This window comes from Neoarius graeffei, chromosome 10 (genome assembly GCF_027579695.1).
Source record: "Neoarius graeffei isolate fNeoGra1 chromosome 10, fNeoGra1.pri, whole genome shotgun sequence".
In the NCBI taxonomy this organism is placed as follows: Eukaryota; Metazoa; Chordata; class Actinopteri; order Siluriformes; family Ariidae; genus Neoarius; species Neoarius graeffei.
This window is the reverse complement of record NC_083578.1, coordinates 3563362-3591188: the sequence shown is the minus strand read 5'-3', so window position 1 is coordinate 3591188 and position 27827 is coordinate 3563362. Positions and strand designations below refer to the sequence as shown.

Genomic DNA, 27827 nt, shown 5'->3' with positions numbered 1-27827 from the left:
CCAGTCCCAAGCCCAGATAAATGGTTGCATCAGGAAAGGCATCCACTATAAAACTCATGCCAAATCAACTATGCGCATGATGAAGAAGAGGACTTTCATTCCGGATTGGTCAAGGCCTGGGCTAACAATGGCTACCACTGGAATTATTTCCCAGCAGGGTACCAGGGGAGACTATGCTACTGGTGGGAAAAGGAGAAGAAAGAGTGGTGGAAGGCAAATTCAGAAGAAATGCAAGAGTAGAAAAGGCAGGAGGGTGAAACTGATGGTTGGAACGTTAAATGTTGGCACTATGACTGATAAAGGAAGAGAACTGGCAGATATGATGGAGAGGAGAAAGACCGACATAATGTGTGTACAATAAACAAAGTGGAAAGGAATTAAGGCCAGAAACATCAGAGGTGGTTTCAAGCTTTTCTATCATGGTGTGGATGGGAGGAGAAATGATGTATACCGTAAGTGTAAACAGTGTGTTGGAGGTAAAGAGAGTGAGTGACAGAGTGATGAGTGTGAAGCTGGAAATCAACAGGGTGATGATGAATATTGTCAGTGCATATGTCCCTCAAGTGGGGTGCGAGATGGAAGAGAAAGAAGAATTCTGGAGTGAGCTGGATGAAGTGGTTGAAAGTGAGAAAGAGCTTTGGGACCAAAAGGTCACCGGTTTTATTCCCTGGACCAGCAGGAATGGCTGAAGTGCCCTTGAGCAAGGCATCTAACCCCCAAGTGCTCCCCAGGCTGCTCTGGGTATTTCACTTTGGATAAAAGCATCTGCTAAATGGCTGTAATGTAATGTAATGTAATGTAATGTATACCAAAAAAGGAGAGTGTGATGATTGGAGCAGACCTAAATGGGCATGTTGGAGAAGGGAATGTGGTGATGAGGAGTTGATGGGTACATATGGAGTGAAGCAGAGAAAAGTGGAAGGGCAGATGGTGGTGGATTTTTGCAAAGTCGATGGAAATGACTGTGGTGAGTACACACTAAGAAGAAAGAAGAGCATAGAGTGACATAAGAGTGGAGGAAGGTGTTATATATAGGTGAACTATACTTTATGTCGGAGATACAATCTGAAGGAGACTTGAGACTGCAAAGTGATAGCAGGGGAGAGTCTAGCTAAGGATCATTGGATGGTGGTTGGAAGGATGATCTTAGAGGTAAAGAAGAAGTAGAAAGAGAAAGTTAAACCAAAAATCAAATGATCAAAGTTCAGGGAGGAAGATTGTAAGTTAGAATTTAGGGATGTAGTGATACAGACATTGGGTGAAGAGGTATCAGATGATTGGACAACTACTGCAGAAGTGGCAAGTGCTGTTTAATTCTGGATTCTGATTGGTTGATTCTGATTCTAGCACAGAGTCTAACAATCAGCTTCAGTGCTGGGCCCTGTACTACGAAGCGGGTTTTCTGGTTTACCAGGGTAACTTCGAGAGTAACTTGATCACGTGCAGCGTAACTTCCCGATTAACCCATACTACGAAAGTTGGCTATGTTCAAACCGAGGTATGCTGCCATGGCAACTTACGCTGCATCTCAAACCTGCTCATCTCAGGTTATGTTCTTGGTTAACCCGAGGTTTCCAATTAACCACACCCTTTTTAAACACCACCTCTCCACCGACATTTCCTCTAGAGACAATGCCAGCGTACCTGGATGACCCGTGCGATATTGGAGCGCAGATTAGAGATGGGATTTATGGCTCTTTGATCGCATCTTTGTGATCCGTTCTTTGAAAAGAGCCGTTCAAAAGACTGGCTCATTTGGCTCTTTTTAAATATTTATTCAGTTTTAAGAAGACAGCGTCTAAAGAAGCCAGATCCCTCTGCTTAGACAGTAACATCAATGTTTCTGGACATACCTTTTATATAAAGCAACCTAGACTTACATTATTGTAACCCCTAAACGCTCATAAATAACCATTAAAAAACAATGAGGGCTTCAATGAATGTCCATGCAGAATGGCTTTTCTGTAAAAAAAAAAAAAAAAGAACCCACTCAAGAACATAGTTAACAAGAACGCAAGAATATTTTATAGAAAAACACTTGTTTTACAAAAATATTTAAGTCTGAGATACAAAATAGATACAACTACAATAAATATAACACAAGAACTAGTTATCACACAAGAACATTTTAATAGAAAAAAACAAACTTTCTATATTAAAAATATTGAAATTGTAACAAAAACAGATACAACTAAACAGTCAGATAAATAGATAAAGTTATAACAAGAACACAAGATTATTTTAATAGGAAAAAACAAACTATTAATGCAAAAAATATTATTATTAGAAAAATAGATACAACTAGACAAACAGATAAATAAATAAAATACACAAAAATAGAACAAACAAAATGACGATAGAATAAATTAAATGAACGTCCGTGCAAAGTAGTTTTCCCACAATATTATCATTAATATCACACAACAACATTATAAACTATATACAAAACAATTTGAACTATTAGGCAAACAGATAAAACTTGAATAAATAAAAGGCAAATGAATGCTTGCTTGCACGCGCACACACACCATTATGAATGATGTTTTTATATTTCATTTTCACCTGTTGCCAGGTGCGTTTGGCACTGCTGTTGCCTCTGAAATGTTCACAGGACATACACCAACTTAGTCAAAGGGACTGAACAGTCAGTCATCCTAATTCATGTGACTCTGTGCACATATCAGCTTAAGTAGGCTACTCCATGAATTTACCATACCAAATTTTATTCAGGATTTTTCGGACATTAAACAAGCTATATATGACTGGGGCCACGTCGAAGGACCATTTTCTGTGACTTGTGATTGATCATGAAGCTTTCTCTCATCCTATACTTCTGTTCTGGAACATGTAGAAGGGAGAATGTACTTGCGCATTTACCCGATCGGCAATTCGTTGCCAACATGCTTGCCGCTCCTTACTGGCAGCCGCTGTGTTAGATTTTGCTCTTAATGTTGTTTTGAACTCCTCGTAGCTTTGCATTATGACAGCGCATTCTTCCTCCGTGAAGTACGGCGACCGTGCCATTGTGAACAGTGGTGATTTGCGCTGATAACCTCCCCTTTAACATGAACGCGCATTAACCCTGATTAGGTTAAACCAGGTTCAACAAATCAACTTCATAACTGGCGTCGTAGTACCGTTTAACCCCAAACAAGATAACCAGGTTTTGTCAACCCCGGTTTAGCGGGGGAACCCTGGGTTACTTCTGGGTAGGTTAACCTCCGTTCGTAGTACAGGGCCCTGATCCAGGAACCACTGCTATGGATCAACCCTTGCTCCCCACCCCCCCAACTACACCTTTGCTTTATAATTTGTGTTGTGATTAAAGATTTTACTTGCAACTACATCCAACTGACTACTGAACTGTGAAACATGGGGATGTTTATTTATAGCTGCTATAATGTACTTGAGAACAGAACAGGAAGTACCTTGTTTCTTGGATGTCCCACAACGTCAACCATAACAATAAATGGAAAAATAGGATGATGTGTTATTTGATGAATAAAATTGTAATTGTTGGTAAATTGTTGTGGCATAAGAGGAATGAAACACTTTGGTGCTGTTTCCATTTTTACTGTATGTCACGGTGAGCTTACTGTGCATGTTTTTTTTTTTTTCTCAGATAAAATCTCTAAATATTTCTACAATTAGGCTTAAAATCCCTGCTCCATTTGTGCTATACTTTGTTTTCTTGCTGAATGTCTAAGTATTTTATATACATACTTTATATATAGGGGTGGCACAGTGGTGTTAGGGTTTTGCTGGGATTCGAACCTGGTTCGTTGGTGTGATAATCCAGCAAACCCCCACTAGGCCACCAGGGGGATGACTCAAATGCAGAGGCGTGAGGCGGAAGTAGAAAAAGAATCAAAAGGTTTATTTAAACTATATACACTATATACAGGGCAAAACAAAAGACAAAAAAAAACCAAAGAGTATAATCCAAAAGAAAAGCAAGGTGCAAAAATACAAAAGCTAAGAAGATCAAAAAACACAGTACAAAGGAAACTGGAGATAAACATAACAGCACAAAGACTCCGTGACAAGAGGACTGAACTCAGGGGTATAAATAGACAAACTAATTAAGGACACAGGTGAAGATAATTAGGCAATTAACACAAACACAAAACACAGGAACAGTGGCGGCCTCTAGAGGCCAAAATAAACACGACATGAAAAGGAAATAACAGCGGCCTCTAGAGGCCAAAACAGTCCTAGTCCTAACAGGACCCCCCCCTCTAGGAGCGTCTCCTGACGTTCCCAGGGCGATCCGGATGGGCCGAATGGAAGTCCCGACATAGTTCTTTATCAAGGACATCCCGAGCAGGAACCCAGCAGCGCTCCTCAGGACCATAGCCCTCCCAGTCCACCAGATATTGCAACCCGCCGCGGACCCGGCGGGAGTCAAGCAGGCGATTCACAGTGAACACAGTCTGCCCCTGGAAGATGCGGGGGGGTGGGGGGTTCCTAGGGGCAGGGGCATACGTAGACGTCAGTACGGGCCGTAACAGGGAAACATGGAAAGTGGGGTTGATCCTCAGAGTCCGGGGCAACTGGAGCCGGTAGGAGACAGGGTTCACCCTGCGCACCACCTTGAAGGGGCCAATGTAGCGAGGAGCAAGCTTGCGGTTCTCCACCCGCAGTGGAAGGTCCTTAGTGGACAGCCAAACACGCTGCCCAGGGCGGAAAGCGTGTGCAGGTCTTCTATGGCGGTTGGCCTGAGTCTGGTTGGTTCTGGAGGTCTGTATGAGGGTCTTCCTGACCTTGCTCCAGGTCTTGCGACACCGTCTCACATATTGGTTGACCGAGGGCACCCCCGCGTCCTCCTCCTGGTCCGGGAACAGAGGTGGCTGGAACCCGAATTGGCACTGGAATGGCGACAGCTTGGTGGCCGATGACTGCAGGGTGTTGTGGGCGTACTCCGCCCATGGCAGCCAGGTGCTCCACGATGTCGGGTTATCCATAGCCAGGCCTCGCAGGGTGGTTTCCAGGTCCTGGTTGAGCCTCTCCGTCTGACCATTGGACTGTGGGTGAAACCCAGAGGAGAGGCTGGCAGTGGCTCCGATGACCTTGCAGAACCCGTGCCACACTCGGGAGGAGAACTGGGGCCCTCGGTCTGAGACGATGTCCTGTGGAAGACCAAAGACTCGGAAGACATGATTAAACAAAAGTTTCGCAGTTTCAAGAGCAGAGGGGAGTTTGCACAGTGGTATGAAGCGGCAGGCCTTGGAGAATCTGTCAACTAAGACCAAAATGACCGTGTTACCTTGTGACTCAGGGAGACCCGTGATAAAGTCGACTGCCACGTGGGACCAGGGACGCCGGGGAATGGTCAGAGGATGCAGGAGACCCTGGGGACGCTGTCGTGGGTTCTTGGTTCTGGTGCAAACCTCACAGGACAGGACAAATGACCTTACTTCCTTCTCCATGTTAGGCCACCAGAAGCGTCTTTTCAGGAAGTCCAGGGTCCTCCGAGCTCCCGGGTGGGCGGTGAGAGGGGAAGAGTGACCCCACTGGAGAACCTTGGCCCGGGCTTGATGTGGGACGTACAAGAGGCCTGGTGGCCCCGTCCCAGGACCGGGGTCCTGGCGTTGGGCTCGTCGGACAGCCTCCTCAATACCCCAGCGGACAGGGGCCACAATCCGGGACACAGGGATAATAGGCCCGACTTCATTCTCCCTGTTAGTGGCAGAGAACAGTCTGGACAGTGCGTCAGGTTTGGTGTTCTTGGAGCCGGGGCGGTATGAGAGGGTGAAGTCAAACCGACTGAAAAACAGGGCCCACCTAGCCTGTCGAGGGTTCAGTCTCTTGGCTTGCTGGAGGTACTCCAGGTTCTTGTGGTCAGTCCAAACCAGGAATGGATGTTGTGCTCCCTCCAGCCAGTGCCTCCACTCCTCAAGGGCCAGTTTGACCGCTAGCAGTTCTCGATCCCCCACATCGTACCGGGACTCAGCAGGACTCAGGCGGTGGGAGAAGTAAGCGCAGGGGTGCAGCTTTCCTTCCGAACGTTGAGAGAGCACCGCGCCGACACCACTGTCCGAGGCGTCCACCTCCACGATGAATGGTTGGGAGGTGTCCGGGAGAACCAGAATGGGTGCCGTGCAGAAGCGGTCCTTGAGGTCTTTGAACGCCTTTTCTGCCTGAGGAGACCAGCCATAAGATCCACCTGTCCCTTTGGTGAGGTCAGACATGGGTGCTGCCACAGAACTGAAGTTCCTGATGAACTTGCGGTAGAAGTTAGCGAATCCTAAGAACCGCTGAACCTCCTTAACGGACTTGGGAGTAGGCCAATCCCGGACGGCCAGGGTCTTGGCAGGGTCCATTTGGAGTTGGCCTGTCCGTACAATAAATCCCAGAAAGGAGACCTCGGGAACATGAAATTCGCATTTCTGGGCCTTGGCGAACAGATTGTTCTGTAGCAGCCTCTGGAGAACCTGGCGGACATGGTGGCGGTGCTCCTGCACGGTCTTGGAAAAGATAAGGATGTCGTCGAGGTAGACAAAAACGTATAGGTTAATCATGTCCCTTAAGACGTCGTTGATTAGGGCCTGAAAAACAGCTGGTGCGTTGGTGAGTCCGAAGGGCATCACCTGGTATTCGTAGTGCCCAGACGGGGTGTTAAAGGCAGTCTTCCACTCGTCTCCCTGTCGGATACGGATGAGGTGGTATGCGTTCCGTAGGTCCAACTTGGTGAAGACGGTGGCGCCTTGGAGCAGGTCGAAAGCTGTGGACATCAGCGGAAGGGGATATCGGTTGCGCACAGTGATCTTATTCAGGCCCCTGTAATCAATACATGGTCGGAGCCCCCCATCCTTCTTGCCGACAAAGAAGAAGCCGGCTCCAGCAGGTGAAGTGGAGGGTCGAATAAACCCAGAGACCAGGGCATCTTTGAGGTATTCCTCCATGGCCTTGCGTTCTGGCTGAGAGAGTGAAAACAGTCTGCCACGAGGAGGGGTAGTCCCAGGGAGCAAGTCGATGGCACAGTCGTAGGCCCGGTGCGGAGGAAGAACGGCGGCCCTGCTCTTGCTGAATACCTCCTTGAGATCCCAGTACTCTGTGGGAACTTGAGATAACTCAGTGAGATCAGGGGGCTCGGCAGGAGACACAGGAGAGCTAGAGAGCAGACAAGAGGCATGGCATGCAGGGCCCCATTCCACAACCTGGCTTGTTACCCAGTCTATGCGAGGGTTGTGGCGAGTAAGCCAAGGAAGGCCTAGAATAACTGGGAACTCAGGTGAAGGAATCAGGTGCAGGGATATTTCTTCCTTGTGACCTTGAGACTGGAGGAAAACTGGAGAAGTAACTTGGGTGACTCTTCCATCACCTAACGCTTGGCCATCGAGGGCAGACACAGACAGTGGGACTTCAAGAGGTGCAGTCGGAATATTGATGCTTTGGGCGAAGTGAATATCCATAAAGTTCCCAGCCGCCCCTGAGTCTATCAAAGCTTGACAAGAGTGGACAGACTCACCCCAGGAGATGGAGACCGGGATGTAGATTCCTTGGCCAGGGAGTCCGGGAGAGAGGGTAGGCCCCGTCACAACCCTCCCTCGGCTGGACGGGGCGGTCCTTTTCCCAAGAGTTCGGGACATGATGCTCGGAAGTGACCAGGCTTGCCACAGTAGATGCAGCACTTGTCCCTCCTTCTGCGCTCCCTCTCAGATGCGGAGAGGCGAGTACGACCCACTTGCATGGGTTCTGGACAGTCACTGAAGGAGGTAGACGGTCTCCAGGTAGAGGTAGGGAGGCTGGGGGGGCTCAAGGCTTGGTGGTGTTCTCTCATCCTGTTGTCCAGACGAATAGCATGTGAGATGAGGGTTTCGAGGTCACTTGGGCATCCAATAGAGGCCAGACCGTCCTTGATGGGGTCAGACAGACCATGGTGGAAGGCTGACACCAGGGCAGTCTCGTTCCATCCACTTACTGCTGCGAGTGTTCGGAACGAGATGGCGTAATCTGCGACGCTTCCTCCTTGCCGGATGGACATGAGCTTTCGGGCTGCGTCGGTACTGATGTCTGCCTGATCGAAGACCCGAAGCATCTCTTCAGAAAACAGCTGGAAATCAAAGCACTCAGGTCCCTGTCTTTGCCAGATAGCAGTAGCCCAGGCTCGCGCCTTACCAGCTAATAAGGTGATCACAAAGGCAATCTTGCGGCGATCCGTAGTGTAGGTGGTAGGCTGAAGCTCAAAGGTGAGTTGACACTGGGTAAGGAACTCTCGGCACTCACTGTGCTTGCCGTCATACCTCTGTGGTGCAGGAAGGCTGGGTTCGCGAGGTGAAGAAGGCAGCATTGCAGGAGGCACTGGAGCAGGAGCGGGAACTGGATCAGGAGCAGGAGATGCAGGCAGAGATGTCAGCTGTGCCAGGGTTTTCCCAATTTGCTGAAGCAGTTCCTCGTGGCGAGCGAGGGCCTCACGTTGGCTGGTGAGCGTACGTCCATGAGCGTCCATGGTCGCTCCGAAGCGTGTCAAAGCTGCCATAATTCCCTGAAGGTTGGCCGGGTAGACAGTTGAAGCAGCCTCTGCTGAGTCGGTCATGACGGAGTCTTTCTGTTAGGGTTTTGCTGGGATTCGAACCTGGTTCGTTGGTGTGATAATCCAGCAAACCCCCACTAGGCCACCAGGGGGATGACTCAAATGCAGAGGCGTGAGGCGGAAGTAGAAAAAGAATCAAAAGGTTTATTTAAACTATATACACTATATACAGGGCAAAACAAAAGACAAAAAAAAACCAAAGAGTATAATCCAAAAGAAAAGCAAGGTGCAAAAATACAAAAGCTAAGAAGATCAAAAAACACAGTACAAAGGAAACTGGAGATAAACATAACAGCACAAAGACTCCGTGACAAGAGGACTGAACTCAGGGGTATAAATAGACAAACTAATTAAGGACACAGGTGAAGATAATTAGGCAATTAACACAAACACAAAACACAGGAACAGTGGCGGCCTCTAGAGGCCAAAATAAACACGACATGAAAAGGAAATAACAGCGGCCTCTAGAGGCCAAAACAGTCCTAGTCCTAACAAGTGGTGTAGTGGTTAGCACTGTCGCCTCACAGCAAGAAGGTCCGGGTTCAAGCCCCATGGCCGGCGAGGGCCTTTCTGTGCGGAGTTTGCATGTTCTCCCCGTGTCCGCGTGGGTTTCCTCCGGGTGCTCCGGTTTCCCCCACAGTCCAAAGACATGCAGGTTAGGTTAACTGGTGACTCTAAATTGAGCGTAGGTGTGAATGTGAGTGTGAATGGTTGTCTATGTCTATGTGTCAGCCCTGTGATGACCTGGCGACTTGTCCAGGGTGTACCCCGCCTTTCGCCCGTAGTCAGCTGGGATAGGCTCCAGCTCGCCTGCGACCCTGTAGAACAGGATAAAGTGGCTAGAGATAATGAGATGAGATGAGAGTTTATATATAAATATGTTTAAAAAAATCTTGAGTTGTTTAGTTTCCTATTTAATCTGTTTTCTCTGAGACTCACCATGTGTTTCCTGATTTATCGCTCATCCCAAAAGCACTGTAAGATCCATCATTGTGTCTGTAGTTGAGTTGTCTCTGATACCCTGTGCAGGAGATGATACACAAAAGAGGACATATAGAACCTCATTTTATCCTAGTTTAGTTATTGCCGATTCCCAACCGCCAGATAAGTCTCTACCAAACCATTAAATCCCTGAGAAGCAGAGGGGTTTGGGGATTTAGTAGATGGTAAGTGGAAGGTATTTGGAGTCCCTTTATAAAGATTTTCTATTCCATCAGAAAGTAAAGACAAAATGTACAGTACATACTAAATAATGTTAATACTTAACAGTAAAATATTAAAATGCATTACCCCAGACGTATCAGAAGGCTACTTGCTGATCACCCCCACAATGGGACATACCACATGCTCAGTGTTAGATAACAGCTGAGCATTTTGCACTCATCTGTACATTTATAAATGGCCTTATCTTTCATTTTGTGCACTTGCTCTAATCCTCAAATCTACAGAGATGTTCTGTCTTGTAAAGAGTCCTCACCGCTCCGGAGGCAGTTCTGAGCTTTTTTCCTGATCTCAGGTGTGAGCTGGTTGGTGCTTTTCAGGTAGTCCAGGATATAGATGTTGGGGGCGAAACGTAAAATGTTCTGCTCTCCACAGTCATACGGCATTGCCAGGAGACTCGCCAGGTTCTGTAGAGCTCGGCCCATCAGATCTCCTGCAGAGAAACAATGTTAGCATAATGTTCTTTCATTTTTCTTTAGTTTTGATTGGATTGTGATTATTAGGTGTTCCAAAAGCATGTCATGAGAATATTGTGCATATCATGCACTCTTAGGCCCACTTTACACGGGGACGGTATAAAACAAAAACGCAAAAGTCAGTTTTCGTTCTCACTTTTTTCCGCATCTACACAACCATTTTCAAGGAGGAAATCTGCGTCTATACGGTGACGCATAAATGTCTCCGCTATGTCTGCACGCATGCGCAACGTCTTCCGTCTTTTCTGATCTGCACATCTGCGCCGCTGTTCTGTTAAGTTATCCTACCAAGCTTACTACGCATGCGCGAAATCCAGGAGGGTAGGAAAATTCAACAGTAGTTTTGTCCCACCGATCAGCTGGGCTGATAGAAAATCGGTGAGAATTTCACGCATTTGCCGATTTTTATGTTTTGTGCGTATTGGTCGAGTCTTTGGCCGAGTCAAATAATTTGTAATGACTTGTTTTGAATAATAAAACGGTCTGTATGAGAACTTGCTAGGATAACTTTACAGAACACCGGTCCGGCTGAGGTACTGTAGTGCTCGAGGGAGGAGCAGGAGCAAACCGAAACTCTTTTAATCTGCCTTTATTAAGTAACACTCACTCTTGTTTCGGTGAAGAAGAGAAAAGGCAGTGTCCGTCTCAGCAAAATAAACCCGTTCGGCTGCTAGTTTTGTTTTCAGTCTCAGGTTTATGGTTTCACGAGCGGCTTGAATAGGCGGCGCGCGCATGCACGCACACGCGTGTGCGCGCGTGCCTGTGTGTGTAACTTGGCGACACCAAACTGAGGAGCTCCAGCTGGGCGGGTGAGCAGGAAAACACATCTACTGCATTAAAACACAGAGCAGCTTGAAGGTTCGTTGGATCGATGTAATCAGACATGCTCTTACTTTTTTACTTACTTTCTTACTTCCCGGGCTGGCATGTGCAGTATATGACACATGTATGACGTAAACGTGTACCCGACGTGAGCAGATCCGAGCAGAGTTTCGCGTATTGGGTAGTTTAGACGGATACGCAACGGGGGCCGTTTTTAAACTTATCCACTTTGGAAGGCGTTTTCAATTTTATCTGTTTTTCAGCCTCGGAAACGCCGTCCTCGTGTAAACGAAAGGCACTTCTGATAAAATATTTAGTCGTTTTTACCCGACAGCGTCCTCGTGTAAACGGGCCCTTAGAAAATGATGCCCAGCATTCTTTAGTTTGTCTCTCTAGAGGAACTCAAAGATCATTTGGTTTATAACTTACTGAAGGTTTTCATTTCAAAGGTAAGTATTCAAAGTATTGCAATTTGATGGGAATATTAGCAATTGCTGATGATAAATCATTTAAAGTTTAATCAAGAACTTGAACAAAAAAAGATAAAAAGGAAAGTTTTGTTGATCTTTTCATACAATTTAAAGTTCAATGTATCACAATATCATCTTCACACATTATTTACCTCATGTATAAGCTTGTCTTGATGCCAGGGTTTTCACAATTTATAGGTATGTGTTCCAGGAACATGAACATTTTTGTTTTATTCCATAAAATACTGACATTTCCTTCAAATTCCCCATAAAAATATTGTCACTTAGAGCATTTAATTGCAGAAAATGACAACTGGTCAAAATAATAATAATAATAATAATAATAATAATAATAATAATAATAATAATAATAAAGATGAAGTGTTTTCAGACCTTGAATGATGCAAAGAAATCAAGATCATATTCAATTTTAAATAACACAATGCTAATGTTTGAACTTGGGATGAGTTCAGAAATCAATATTTGGTGGAATAACCATGACATTTAATCACAGCTTTCATGCATCTTGGCATGCTCTACACCAGTCTTTCATGTTGCTCTTGGGTGACTTTATGCCCCTCCTGGTGCAAAAATTCAACCAGCTCAGCTTTGTTTGATGGCTTGTGACCATCCGTCTTCCTCTTGATCACATTCCAGAGGTTTTCAATGGGGTTCACGTCTGGAGATTGGGTTGGCCATGACAGGTTCCTGATCTTGTGATCCTCCATCCACACCTTGATTGACCTAGCTGTGTGGCATGGAACACTGCTGGAAAACCCAATCCTCAGAGTTAGGGAACATTGTCAGAGCAGAAGGATGCAAGTTTTTTTTTTTTTTCCCAGGATAACCTTGTACATGGCTTGATTCATGTGTCCTTCACAAACACAAATCTGCCCCATTCTAGCCCTGCTGAAGCACCCCCAGATCATCACCAATCCTCCACCAAATTTCACAATAAGTGTGAGACACTGGCTTGTAGGCTTCTCCAGGTCTCCGTCTAACCATTAGATGAGCAGGTGATGGGGGAAGCTGAAAATTGGACTCTTCAGAGAAGATGCCCTTACTCCAGTCCTCTATAATCCAGTCCTGATAGTCTTGAGCAAACCCCAGCCTGGCTCTTCTTTGCTTCTCATTGATGAAGAGCTTTTTTCTAGCTTTGCATGACTTCAACCCAACCCAGAGGAGCCTGTTTTGAACTGTGCTTGCCATGCATTTAACCCCAGCTACCATTTGCCATTCTTTTTGTAGGTCACTCGATGTCATCCTACGGTTATTGAGTGACATTTGAAGGAGTTGACGATCATCCCAGTCGGTGGAGTCATTTTCATCCTCTGCCAGTCTGTAACTTTGTTGTCCCCAATGTCTGCTGCTTGACCTTGTTCTTATGAACTGCCATCTTTGAAATTTTGAGGATGGAAGCAGCCTGACACTCACTGTGTCCCTCTGCCAGTAAAGCCAGAACTGAACCCTTCTTTTTCTCACTCAAAACCTTTCTTTTTAAATCTTTTGGTATGACGAATAGATACCGTATTTTTGTATTGCAATTAAATTTAAGGTAATACTAGCACTGTTTTTGCCATCCAAACTGGACCTATTGCAAGAGGATAGTTATGACCACAGCAGTGGTTTTTATACTTTTCTTCATTAAATAAGATTTGGTTCAGATGATCATCTAATCAGTACCTCATTAAGTAAAATGATGTGTGCTTGTGTTGGAATTCCAGCAAAGACACTGGAATTAAATGGTTGCCATATATAGAGATGCTGATTTAACAAAAAATTTAGGTGATTTCTTAGTTTGTTCTATAATATATACACCAGAATGATTTAAATTCATGAAATCAAAATAGTATTATGACTCACCCAGCACAGAGACTGAAGCCATGGCTGAACCATTCACAAATACATCGGGCAGGGTTAGTGAGACCATCTCCTTAACTCCACCTTTTAACAGAGATAGAGAAACAAGGCAAAAAGTTGGTATAAACTGTACAGAGCCACTGCTGTGTCCCTTACTTCCACCTGATACAGTTATTTTTGAGCATTAAAATCATAAACTATATTGCACTGAAATTCCAAGACTGGAATTATGAATCCCTGCCCTGGCAAAGGCCCTGAAACCTGTTCCAGGAGATCCAGCTTCTTCTAAAATTCAGTTCCAGCACAAATCCAACAGAACTGATTGATAATCAATAGTCAAAATTAAAATGTGCTTTTTATCTAAAAACTCTCTGTACTTGTAGGTATCAGGTGTGTATAAGCGTGGTGATTGAATAAGGTATGTTTCTGACCTGATGGGCAGAGAAGCTTATTTTCAGCTTTATACTGTTTGATTCCTTCAGCCTGAAAATGGGAGCAGAATAAAATTACAATTATAATCACAATTGTGTTTCCTCCTTCGTAGACGAAGATGAGCATGACTTCATAGATTGTGAGTCTATAGATGGCTGATAAGGCCAATCCGGGCACGAAATGTATGATGACAATATGGAAAGACATGTAATGTATCTGGAGCAGTAGGGAGTTGGAGTAGTTGCTTCTCTTTACGTATTTGATGTTTTTGGATAGCAATGCTTATTCTTTCCCTCTCATAACATGTGACACCTTTGTGGATTGCATCACGCAAAGCTAAGCGGTCAAGGGCTAGTTGTTCCCAAGTGTCAGAGTTTATGTGGCAGTGCTTGAGAGAAACTTTAATGGAGGTGAATAAAGTCATGAATTGTGCAGTAAAATTTGATTATAGTGAGGGAGAGTTGCACATTTCATCAGCCTCACTCTCTTGTCCTGAATCATCTTAACCCAGTGGCAGGACACGGTTGAGACGGCTGGAGATAAAGCAGGATGCAGTGGATGGCCACAAGATTGAGTCTGTCCAACTGTGCCCCAAGCACTCCACGGTGCCTGCTGCATATTGGCCGTTGGCAAATGAGAAGCTCATCCTCCCTTTGACAGGTCTTATTTTTGTTCCTGCTGGGTGACATGCCACCCTCCTCACCAGCATAGAGCTGACCTGACTGAAATAATCACAATTACAGCATCAATAAAAGGGCTGCAAATTACATTGTCATGTTAATGTTCCTCATATTTAGAGTTGGATTTTGCATCTGCTTAGGTAATTTTCCAAATATTACAAAATCAATTCTATGTAGTTCTGACCTCTAAGGTACCAGATTTTTATGAGTAAAAGTGTCCAAGATCTGTTTTTTTTCATGAGCATTTAGACAACTGCTTATAAACATGTAATGTTTCTCAACCCATCATTATCAAAGGTTATTATTTATCGAGTTCTTATTGTCATGAGTCTGTTTGACTGGTCACTTGAATTGAATTGGATTTTATTCAAAACTTAATAATTAAATCTAAAAAAAACCAAAACACTTAAATCTAATGTGTCCTGTCAGTGGTCCCTAGCTGCAAAATTAATCATTATTATTATTAGGACCGGAGCACCGTTAGGTATTGCTGAAGTTGAATTGCTAAGGGATTTTTGATATGTTGTAATGTGTTGAAATATTATAACATATAATATGCCAAGATATTGCTGAATGTTGAACTTGATATCTTGTAATATGATTCTGATTCTGATTCTCTTTAGCTGTTATGGGCCTGTCTGGCATAGCGCCACCAACTGGTCAAGGAAAGAATAGGGTTTTGAATGTGTGTCTTGACACATGATGAATTTTAACATGCTCCTCCTAGACGGTTCATGAGATTCATGTGAAATTTGTTATACGTGATGCCAAGATGTCACTGATATTAAATTGCAAAGGGATTTATGATATCTTGTAATATGTTGAAATGGCATTATTTTAATATCTTGCGACATAAACAGGAAACGTGTCATTGACTGTATGGTCGGACACTTCTTACACCACCTGGCCAAGCAGGAAATGTGCCAGAAATTGGCAATGCCTTAACTGATTGATCTGACACTTTACAAAATATTGTGTATTATGATTGTGATTATATTCACATGTGTAATTCAGATGCCTAGCACAGCGCCACCATCTGGCCAAGCAGGAAACGGGGAAAAATGTTCAATTCATTGATGGATTGATCTGAAACTTTACAAAATATTGGATATCATGAGTCTGATGATGGGCGGCACGGTGGTGTAGTGGTTAGCACTGTCGCCTCACAGCAAGAAGGTCCTGGGTTCGAGCCCCGGGGCCGGTGAGGGCCTTTCTGTGTGGAGTTTGCATGTTCTCCCCGTGTCCGCGTGGGTTTCCTCCGGGTACTCCGGTTTCCCTCACAGTCCAAAGACATGCAGGTTAGGTTAACTGGTGACTCTAAATTGACCGTAGGTGTGAATGTGAGTGTGAATGGTTGTCTGTGTCTATGTGTCAGCCCTGTGATGACCTGGCGACTTGTCCAGGGTGTACCCCGCCTTTTGCCCGTAGTCAGCTGGGATAGGCTCCAACTTGCCTGCGACCCTGTAGAAGGATAAAGCAGCTAGAGATAATGAGATGAGATGAGTCTGATGATATAACATATACAATTCTGTGCACACTCATACACACACTCACAGTCATACGGTATGCATATTTATGCATACACACATATACTCTCTCACAAGTATGCACTCACATGCACACGCAACATCTGTGAGCACACTCTCTTTCACACACACACTTTCTCTCTCTCTCTCTCTCTCCCTCTGACACACACACACACACACACAATAATAGCGGAGCTCCAGCGGCGCACCATACCTAAGAAAAAATGGTAAACCCATTTTTTGCAGTCGATTTTTTGTGGTTTGTCCGTGTACGTGTACCACCAATCATACACACCGCCTAGTGGTCAGTGTTAGTAATTACCAGTCATACACACCACCTAGTGGTCAGTGTTAGTAATTACCAGTCATACACACCGCCTAGTGGTCAGTGTTAGTAATTACCAGTCATACACACCGCCTAGTGGTCAGTGCGAGCCAGTAAAGAGATAAAACAAAAGAGCCTGGCTAGGAGAAAAGAAAATTCTACAACCCAGAAACAGATGGGAGCTCCGCTTTTAAGCAGTGCCTAAATCTATATATTAGTGACCTGCCATCATTGTGCATTTTGTTGCAGACATATGAAAACTCTGCATCTACACACACACACACACACACACACAGCAGACATAGGAAAGCTGAGATGACTTAAGGTTACAGTGTGAGATAATGATAAGGAGGAGACACATGTATAGTTTTGTTCATATATAAATGTACATTTTCACATCACAGAAACACACACACACACACACTTACAGTCTTTGTCTGTCTATCTCATCCGTCAAGCAGTCATGGAATTTGCAACATGCACATCACCTTTGAACATCTGATGAATATATGACATGTGATTGTTTTGTTGGGTGGCGGAATGTCCTGGGTTGTGGAACCACACGTGCGAGGGCCCGTCAAGGCCGCTAGCGGCTTTAATTATTATTATTATTATTATTATTATTATTATTATTATTATTATTATAAGTAATAATGTAATCACCTTCACTTGCAGTGTTTTAATGACTGTGTCGATGTGTCCTTTCTCTGGAACAGAAGCTTTACTCGTCCCACAGAGAATCGATGAGTGAATGGCTTCTGCTGTCACACTGATGCTCACCTCCCCTATAACACACACACACACGTTTTGTTGATGGGGTAGTGGTTGTTGCTTTATGTCCCAGGTCTCCATCATGACTGTGTTGGCTCTCCCTTTTAGTTATACTGTCATAGTTAGTTTTGCTGGAGTCCCAGTTTGCACTCAGTGTAAAATGTATCTTGTTCTTCACGATTAGGTGACATTGGGCATACCTAACCCCCCCCCCCATCCCCCAGTCTCTTCCCTCTGTCTGTCTCTGTCGAGTTCCACATCAATCCTGAGACACCAGTGATGCTTTCTGCTCCTCAGACCTGCCTGATCCATCCTGATGCCCTACGTTTGCCTGGAGTCTCATCACAGCGCTCCTGTGGAGGAGGGCCCCATATGGACAGTTGAAAGTTGCACTTAGATGATTCTGGACACTTACAGTTTTGCTATGATGGCTGAGGCTACAACTGACATGATAACTTTAGGACTGCAGTTGTCATGAACAGTTTTGCACTCAAGTATCCATCAATGAACAGTTGATAACTTCAACAAAACAGACTTCATGTTAAAACTATAATGAACTTCCTGGTTACACAATTGTACTTCATGACTCTATAGGACAGTTATAGAAGCATGTTATTTATAATCATGCTATCTGTTATCACCCAGATGAGGATGGGTTCCCTTTTGAGTCTGTTCCTCCCAAGGTTTCTTCCTCATGTCATCTGAGGAAGTTTTTCCTTGCCAACATCACCACAGGCTTCATCATTGGGGATAAATTAGGGATAAAATTAGCTCATGTTTAAAGCCTTTAATTTTCTGTAAAGCTGCTTTCAGAAAATGTCTGTTGTTAAAAGTACTATACAAATAAACTTGACTTCACACACACACACACACACACACACACACACACACACACACACACACACACACACACACTTCATTTTAATAGGAATGCCTATACACTTGTGCATTTATGCAGTTATACAATCATCCAATTATGTGGCAGCAGCACAATGCATAAAATCACACAGATACAGGTCAAGAGCTGTGTTAATATTCACATCAAACAGCAGAATGAAGAAAAAGTCTGATCTCTGGGACTTTAACTATGACATGGTTGTTGGCGCCAGATGGGTTGGTTTGAGCATTTCAGAAACTGCTGATCTCTTGGGATTTTCTCTACAGTTAAAGTCACAGAGATTACACTTTTTCTTCATTTTGATGTTTGATGTGAACAAACTGGAGCTCTATCTGCATGATCATATGCATCATATTTCTGCAACATGATTGGCTGATTGGATAACTGCTTAAATGGGCAGGTGTACAGGTGTTCTTATTAAAGAATAAAATTAACAAGAGTGCTCTGAGAGCACAATATTCCCCACTGGCAACTCTACGATAACGCTGGTAAAATAGGACTGAATTTAACGAAATTACAATATGCGTATTACCGATATGTAACAAAGAATCCTGTCAAGTTTCGTGAAATTTCTCCAAAAATTGTGAGAGGAGTTGATTTCAGAAGGTGAGCACCCTTCCCGGGATGGACAGACGGATGGATGGACAAATGGATGGAAAGGCTGTAACTCTGGTAAAATGTGACCAAATTGAACAAAATTACAATATGTGTAGTACCGACATATACCAATGCCTCTTGTCAAGTTTCATGAAATTCCTCCACAAATTGTGAGAGGAGTTGATTTCAGAAGGAAAACACACTCTCATGAAATTGTTAAATTGTAATTTTGTTAATCAAGGGCTGTAACTCTGGTAAAATGTGAACAAATTTAATGAAATTGCAATATGCATATTACTGACATATAACAAAGAATCCTGCCAAGTTTCGTGAAATTCCTAGAAAAATTGTGAGAGGAGTTGATTTCAGAACGTGAGCACCCTTCCTGGGACGGACAGACGGACGGATGGACATTGCCACGACATAATCCCCCTTCAGGCCTTTCAGCCAGTGGGGGATAAAAATTACAATTTTATCCTTATGGACATGAGTTTCTCATGGGCACTCACTGGGCACTGACCTACTCAAGGTGCTAACCCTGTAATCATGCAAAAGTCAGAAATCAGAATCTGTCTTCTGATCAAAAATATAAAAAAGACACGTTATTGCATTTAACATTGTGTGTTTATGTAAGTAAATCTACATTGGTCAAATTTTATTTGCTTTAAAGGACTCTGTCACACATTAACAAGAAGTTCCTCTTAGTAAACTGTAAAATGTCTATTACTTCACTCTGCTTTTTTTCACATAGAGGACACAGTTATTTTAACTATAGCTATTTTAACTGTTCCTGCTTTGGTAATATGACAAAGATCATGTTCCTATCATATCATTTTCAGTGAGCATTGTGAGAGAATTTTGTCTCTAGCTTTTGGTTTAGCATTTCAGAATGTGTTGGGATTCCCATAGACTTTGTCTCTAGAAGTGCCAAAAGATGTGAAGATCTGTCTCTAGCTACAGTTATCTTTTTAATCCATTGTTGATCAAACTAGATTCGAAAGACTGCTCTCCCATTTCAATATTTTATGGGCCTCACACCTCCAGTCACATGCTGGGGACACATACAGTACACACACACACACACACACACACATGCAAACTGTTTTAGCGTGCTACAATTTTTTGAGAGCATGGTGAAATTGGTGTATTATTTAGCATTAATTTATGATTGATACACTTGGGAAGTATTTAAACATCAAGCTCCTTAAGCTGAGCCTAAGTACACAGAGTTTAAATATTTAGAGGACTTAATGTATGTGTGTGTGACGGAGTGCCCGTCACTACAGTAGAGTATGTGCTCTGACTGCCATACCAACAAGCCCGGCTCTTTGGTGTTGGGATCAGGGTGTAGGTTTGGTACCCTGTAGACTTGGGTTCAAGGCAGGATAAGGTGACTGTTCTCTTGCTTCACTACAGATGGTGTCAGAAGTGGGATGGCTCGCTGGGAGGCCACTGGAGGTATGTGCCCTGTGAAGGATGCCTGTGTGTGTGAAGCACACAGGTGCACCTCCCAAAGGGGAGGGCAGTGTGATGGCGTGCCCGTCACTACAGTTGAGTATGTGCTGTGACTGCCATATCATACTCTTTGGTGTTGTGGTCAGGGTGCAGGTTTGGCATGCTGTAGACCTGGATTCAAGGCAGGATAAGGTGACTGTTCTCTCACTTCTCTACAATGTGATCATCTTGCAATATCCACCACTGATTATCATTGTAAAGGCATTTTAGATTAGATTAGATAAAACTTTATTGATCCCTTTGGGAGGGCTCCCTCAGGGAAATTAAGAAATTTTGCATGACAAACACAGATTCATCATTAAGTAGTAAAACCTTTAGAAGGCCATATGGTAAATGCTAGACAGACAGACAGACAGACAGACAGACAGATAGATAGACAGATAGATAGATAGATAGATAGATAGATAGATAGATAGATAGATAGATAGATAGATAGCTTTATTAAACACAAGATCCACCACTTGACACTGGTTTTCATTGGAGATGTGTATAAACTTATGCTAATAATCTATATCTACATTATTAAATTTGGAAAATATATAACTAATATAAAATAAGTAATATACAATGTAGTGAGACAAACATACTATGATTAATAATGAATATAATTTGTATCTACATCGCAGAAAAATGTTTCCAATAGTTCATTCTAAATTTCTTCATAGTCTCAGAGTTTTTTAACATAGTCAGGCAGAGAATTATATAACATGGCAACTGAAAAAGCAAAAGTCCTGTGTTTTGATTTTGAATTTATTTTTAAGATATGAATATTATTCTTTAATCTTGTGTTATAATTATGGACATCAGAGTTTTTAACAAAAACTCAAGTATGTTTGTTTTCTTTTGAAAAATAGCAGGAATGTTTTAGCCAATCAGAAGTCAAAGAAACCCCTTTTACAATGATCGGATCTGCCATTTTGTTTTGGGGTGGTCTGTGGGTGGTCCTGGGGAGGGTCTCCCAAAAAGGAACCTGACTTAAAAACTGTTAACAAGAGTTCAGACTTCAGTGTACTCCTGAGATTCACTCACGCTTGTATTGGTTCTGTACAATAAAAGTGTTTTAGGCAAATTCTTTCATGTAAGTATATTTTTTGGCTATTTTTGAGTTACAAACTTCTATGACAGCATTAAGTTGAAAAGTTAGACATACCAAGAACCAGAGGTGTGATGGTCCAGGAGAAGGTCCAGCTCTCAGCAGCACACAGACATTGTATCTCTATGCATTTACTGTGAATTTCTGCGAAGAACTGATGTGAGTCGGCCAAAGTCACCTTCACCTTTAACACACAGAGTTTTCATTCCATCAACTCAACCAACTTTTTCCTCGGTTGATCCTTATGAAAGAAAACCCTGTGTCACCAGTGTTACTGATTCTATTCAGGGAATGAAATAGGTTAGGGTAATTTGCATATTCATGGAGGCATCATGATCATTTGTATATCAAAGCTTGTTACATGAAGATGTTTTTCTGAATACAAATCTGCTAAATAGAATAATTATTTTGATCAGTGATTAATCATTGGAAACAATGGTGATTAGTAAAAAAAAAAGTCAGAATTGTTGCTAAGCTACTTTTAAAAATAAAATCACTGAAGGGGTTTAATTTATCAAAACTAGCAACAAAGTTAGTAAGCTGGCAAACTTGTGTTTGTAGAAATTTTAAGGAAATTTAAACCCATCTGAATGTTATGTTCTCTTAATGCTGTGATGGAATACTACACATACTGCATGTGAGAAAGGAATACTTGATTTGAGAAAACTTAACTTAATCAGCCCAAAAATATCTTCTCACCATCATACAGCTTTGGAGATAGTTGAAGACAGTGGCTTTGAGTGTGAACGCTTCTCCTCGGATGATGGAGCTTGGCATGGTGAGACTCACAAAGAAAGGCTGGAAGGCAGTGACCTCAGCTATCGGGGCGACTCCAAATCCATCAGGTGATGTACAAAATGCACCAGCCTGCCATGTAGTGATGGAGTCTGGAACTGTTTTATTAATGGCAATCGTTCCAGATTGACTGTAGAGGAAATAGCAACAAATCAATAACAAAGACTGAAAAAAAAAACAGAAAATCCATTTATAACAGTATACACACCTGACTGGAACAAGATCCCAAATCCACGTCTCTGGGAAAAAACTGCGGATGGAAACAACTGTTTTGGCTTCTGATTGGGTTGTAGATGGCTGGTCGGATGCTTCAGTGGACAGGAAGAAGACAGTGGATGTGGACATGGGTACAGCTGTTGTGACTCAAATGTGGATGCAGTCATGTGAAAAAAATAAGTACCTCCCATGGAAATAGTAGACTTTTCTCAACAAGCAAACATTTCCCTCCCTTTGATATAGCACCTGCAGATAAAGGTGATATACTCTAACAAATGGCGCATAAAATTGACATTTTTAGCCATTTTCATAATTTAAATTAAAAAATCAGTCAAAAAAGTAAGGACACCCTGGAAAAAAGTAAGTACACCCTTACATTTATCACACTTTCAAGTCCATAACATGAAACTCAGGTGTTCCAGATTAGGTGCCATTGATTAGAACCTCCTGCAGGTGGAGGCGCAGATGCAACCCGTCTTATTTAAACCTGACATCTCAGATCTGGTGTTCTCTTTGCTATTGAAGTGTGTGGTGTCAACATGCCAAGCTCTAAACAGCTCTCTCAGGATCTCAGAAAAAAAAGATTGTGGATGCCTATGAATTTGGCAGGGGCGACACGGTGGTGTAGTGGTTAGCGCTGTCGCCTCACAGCAAGAAGGTCCGGGTTCGAGCCCCAGGGCCAGCGAGGGCCTTTCTGTGTGGAGTTTGCATGTTCTCCCCGTGTCTGCGTGGGTTTCCTCCGGGTGCTCCGGTTTCCCCCACAGTCCAAAGACATGCAGGTTAGGTTAACTGGTGACTCTAAATTGACCGTAGGTGTGAATGTGAGTGTGAATGGTTGTCTGTGTCTATGTGTCAGCCCTGTGATGACCTGGAGACTTGTCCAGGGTGTACCCCGCCTTTCGCCCGTAGTCAGCTGGGATAGGCTCCAGCTTGCCTGCGACCCTGTACAACCCCGATTCCAAAAAAGTTGGGACAAAGTACAAATTGTAAATAAAAACTGAATACAATAATTTACAAATCTCAAAAACTGATATTGTATTCACAATAGAACATAGACAACATATCAAATGTTGAAAGTGAGACATTTTGAAATTTCATGCCAAATATTGGCTCATTTGAAATTTCATGACAGCAACACATCTCAAAAAAGTTGGGACAGGGGCAATAAGAGGCTGGAAAAGTTAAAGGTACAAAAAAGGAACAGCTGGAGGACCAAATTGCAACTCATTAGGTCAATTGGCAATAGGTCATTAACATGACTGGGTATAAAAAGAGCATCTTGGAGTGGCAGCGGCTCTCAGAAGTAAAGCTGGGAAGAGGATCACCAATCCCCCTAATTCTGCGCCAACAAATAGTGGAGCAATATCAGAAAGGAGTTCGACAGTGTAAAATTGCAAAGAGTTTGAACATATCATCATCTACAGTGCATAATATCATCAAAAGATTCAGAGAATCTGGAAGAATCTCTGTGCGTAAGGGTCAAGGCCAGAAAACCTTACTGGGTGCCTGTGATCTTCGGGCCCTTAGACGGCACTGCAACATGTACAGGCATGCTTCTGTATTGGAAATCACAAAATGGGCTCAGGAATATTTCCAGAGAACATTATCTGTGAACACAATTCACCGTGCCATCCGCCGTTGCCAGCTAAAACTCTATAGTTCAAAGAAGAAGCCGTATCTAAACACGATCCAGAAGCGCAGACATCTTCTCTGGGCCAAGGCTCATTTAAAATGGACTGTGGCAAAGTGGAAAACTGTTCTGTGGTTAGACGAATCAAAATTTGAAGTTCTTTATGGAAATCAGGGACGCCGTGTCATTCGGACTAAAGAGGAGAAGGACGACCCAAGTTGTTATCAGCGCTCAGTTCAGAAGCCTGCATCTCTGATGGTATGGGGTTGCATTAGTGCATGTGGCATGGGCAGCTTACACATCTGGAAAGACACCATCAATGCTGAAAGGTATATCCAGGTTCTAGAGCAACATATGCTCCCATCCAGACGACGTCTCTTTCAGGGAAGACCGTGCATTTTCCAACATGACAATGCCAAACCACATACTGCATCAATTACAGCATCATGGCTGCGTAGAAGAAGGGTCCGGGTACTGAACTGGCCAGCCTGCAGTCCAGATCTTTCACCCATAGAAAACATTTGGCGCATCATAAAACGGAAGATACGACAAAAAAGACCTAAGACAGTTGAGCAACTAGAATCCTACATTAGACAAGAATGGGTTAACATTCCTATCCCTAAACTTGAGCAACTTGTCTCCTCAGTCCCCAGATGTTTACAGACTGTTGTAAAGAGAAAAGGGGATGTCTCACAGTGGGAAACATGGCCTTGTTCCAACTTTTTTGAGATGTGTTGTTGTCATGAAATTTAAAATCACCTAATTTTTCTCTATAAATGATACATTTTCTCAGTTTAAGCATTTGATATGTCATCTCTGTTCTGTTCTGAATAAAATATGGAATTTTGAAACTTCCACATCATTGCATTCTGTTTTTATTTACAATTTGTACTTTGTCCCAACTTTTTTGGAATCGGGGTTGTAGAACAGGATAAAGCGGCTAGAGATAATGAGATGAGATGAATTTGGCAAGGGATTTAAAAAGATCTCTAAATTATTAGAAATACATCATTCCACTGTCAGGAAAATCATTTACAAGTGGTGTAGGCTTCCAACAACTGAAAATTTTTTCAGGACTAGCAGCAAATTCAGCCCAAGAGCAGACTGTTTGATGCTGAAAGAGGTCTCCAAGAACCACAAAATTTCATCACTGGATCTGCAGGTAACACTTGCAAATGTTGGTGTGAAAGTGCAAACATCTACAGTCAGATAGAGATTGGACAAATTTGACCTGCATGGCAAGCATGCCAGGAAAAAGCCTTTGCTGTCCAAAAGAAATGTTAAACATAAAATGTCAAAGACCAGGCCTTTTGGAATAACATGCTCTGGACAGATGAATCAAACGTAGAGTTGTTTGGCCACAGACCAAAGACGGCTTTTCAGGAGAAGAAACTCATATCAACTGTGAATCATGGTGGTGGAAATGTTATGTTGTAGTTTGGGGTTGCTTTGCTGCTTTAGGGACTGGGAAGCTTGCATTCATTGATTTAACTATGAATTCTGAATCATATTAAAGAGTGCTTGAAGACAATGTGAGGCCATCTGTTCAAAAGTTGAAGTTGAACCAGAGGTGAACCTTTTGACAAGATAATGATCCTAAGCACATGAGCAAATCAAGAACTGCTCAGAAAGAAGACATGGAGGGTTATGGAATGGCCTAGTCAAAGCCCAGATTTGAACCCCATTGAAATGTTGTGGGGAGATTTGAAAAGGGCAGAACATGCAAGAAAACCCTCAAACATCTTGCAACTCAAGGAATTTTGCATGGAAGAGTGGTCCAAAATTTCACCAAGCTGATGTCAGAGACTGGTGGACAATTATACAAAACATCTACAAGAAGATATTTCTGTTAAAGCTTCAGAAGCTAAGGATATACTTACTTTCTCCACAGAAGAATATTACATCTATTGATATTTCTGTTGAATAAATGATTGAAAAAGCTCATTTTCTTTGTTGTTTTGTTCATCACCTTTATCTCTAGGCACTGTTTCAAAAGTGTGACATTTGATTGTTTAATTATGTTGAGAAAAGTGTACAATTTTTTGTATGTACTTATTTACTTATGTGCTTATTCGTACATCTTGTACTTATTTTTCACAGAACTGTTTGTAAATATATTAAGGTCAATACATATTTGGACACTGAAAAAATTGCTGTTGTTTTGCTATCTCCCACAGTATACAGTAGTTAAAGGTAAATAATTAAAATTACAGACTTCCAGCTTTAATTTAACTCCAAACTGAAGCAGTGCCAGTGAAGCAAGCCATCATTAGGCTAAAAAAAAAAAATCAAAGACACAGCCACGCCATTAGGTGTGGCCAAATCAACTATTTGATACATTCATAAAAAGAAAAAAAAAATTCACAGCAGTTGGCCAGGACAAGAACACCATCCAAGAGGTAGGTATGTCTGTATCAGAGTCAAGAATCAAGAGAAGCCTTCACTAGAGTAAATACAGAGAATTTACCACAAGATCGAATACCACACTGTTTAGCCTCAAATACCAGGAGACAAGGTTTTGCAACAGTTTGCAAAAATCAAATATAAAATCATGTAGAGTTGGAACAGTGAATAACATACAATGGACAGATGAGACAAAGATCAACTTTTACCAGGCTGATGAGAAGAGAAGAGTATGGAGAGGAGAAAAACTATACCATGACCCAAAATGTACCATTACATTACATTTAGCAGATGCTCTTATCCAGTGCGACATACAATGAGTGCAAACATCAGGTACATGAAGTGCTGAACTTCTAGACAAGAAAGTTCTAGTGTCAGCTGAACAAGTGACAGCAATGCCTAGTGTAATATTCTGTTGAAGTACCAATACTCAAACAGCCAAGGAAACAAACCAAACATAACTAAATAGAGAACTCAAAACAGCTAACCTCAAGCTAGAGTGTACACAGCCTGGGTTTGTCTAGACCGAAACGCAATTACACAGTGGGCAGGGAATGTCCAATGTCACCTGATAAGTAGGAACAGTATATGTTTTGCACTGAGTGCAAGCAGGGACTCCGGCAAAACTAACTATGACAGCATAACTAAAAGGAGAGAGCCAGAAGGTAACACAGGCATGAGGGAGCCCCGGGACATAAAGCAGCAGCCACTACACCGTCAAATTTGAGTGAGCAAGTGAGTAGGAGGTTGACAGCATCCATACATCCCAGTTCACCAAAACACTCTATGCCTGAGGACCCTCCAGATCTACACCTTTACCTAATAAAATTAAGAAAAGGCTTGACTAAACAGATATGTTTTCAGCCTAGACTTAAATGCTAAGACTGTGTCTGTGTCCTGAATGCTACTTGGAAGGCTGTTCCATAACTGTGGGGCTTTGTAAGAAAAGGCTCTGCCCGCTGATGCAGCCTTCATTATACGAGGTACCAGCAGATATCCTGTACCTTTTGATCTAAGTAGGTGTGGCGGGTCATAAAGGACCAGAAGTTCACTCAGGTACTGTGGTGCAAGACCATTCAGTGCTTTAAAGGTCAACAGTAGTATTTTATAATCAATACGAAATTTGATTGGGAGTCAATGCAGTGTGGATATGATGGGGTGATGTGGTCATATTTTCTAGTTCTAGTAAGGACTCTTGCTGCTGCATTTCGAACTAACTGGAGCTTGTTTATGCACTTATTGGAACATCCAGACAGTAAGGCATTACAATAATCCAACCCGGAGGGAACGAAAGCATGAACTAGTTTTTCTGCGTCATGTAATGACATTAAATTTCTTATCTTAGCAATATTTCCGAGATGAAAGAAAGCTATCTGGGTAATGTTATCAATGTGAGTTTCGAATGAAAGACTGGGGTCAATAATCACTCCGAGGTCTTTTACTGCTGCACGTGAAGAAACAGAAAGGTCATCCAGAGTTACTGTGGAATCAGAAAACTTACTTCTAGCTGCATGTGGTCCGAGTACAAGTACTTCAGTCTTGTCAGAGTTAAGCAGAAGGA

General features: G+C 42.8%; 1 protein-coding gene across 1 annotated transcript in view; it reads right to left on the bottom strand.

The window, feature by feature from the left end:
- Window positions 1–27827, bottom strand: part of LOC132892686 (alpha-2-macroglobulin-like) — a 110358-nt gene that overhangs the window by 31510 nt on the left and 51021 nt on the right. The window contains exons 17-24 of the mRNA XM_060930998.1: window positions 22226–22370; window positions 21922–22147; window positions 21280–21406; window positions 17012–17133; window positions 13817–13868; window positions 13389–13469; window positions 10014–10190; window positions 9476–9557 (exon numbers count right to left, since the gene is read on the bottom strand). Coding sequence (XP_060786981.1) covers window positions 9476–9557; window positions 10014–10190; window positions 13389–13469; window positions 13817–13868; window positions 17012–17133; window positions 21280–21406; window positions 21922–22147; window positions 22226–22370 — 1012 coding nt within the window. The remainder of the gene's footprint in view (window positions 1–9475; window positions 9558–10013; window positions 10191–13388; window positions 13470–13816; window positions 13869–17011; window positions 17134–21279; window positions 21407–21921; window positions 22148–22225; window positions 22371–27827) is intronic.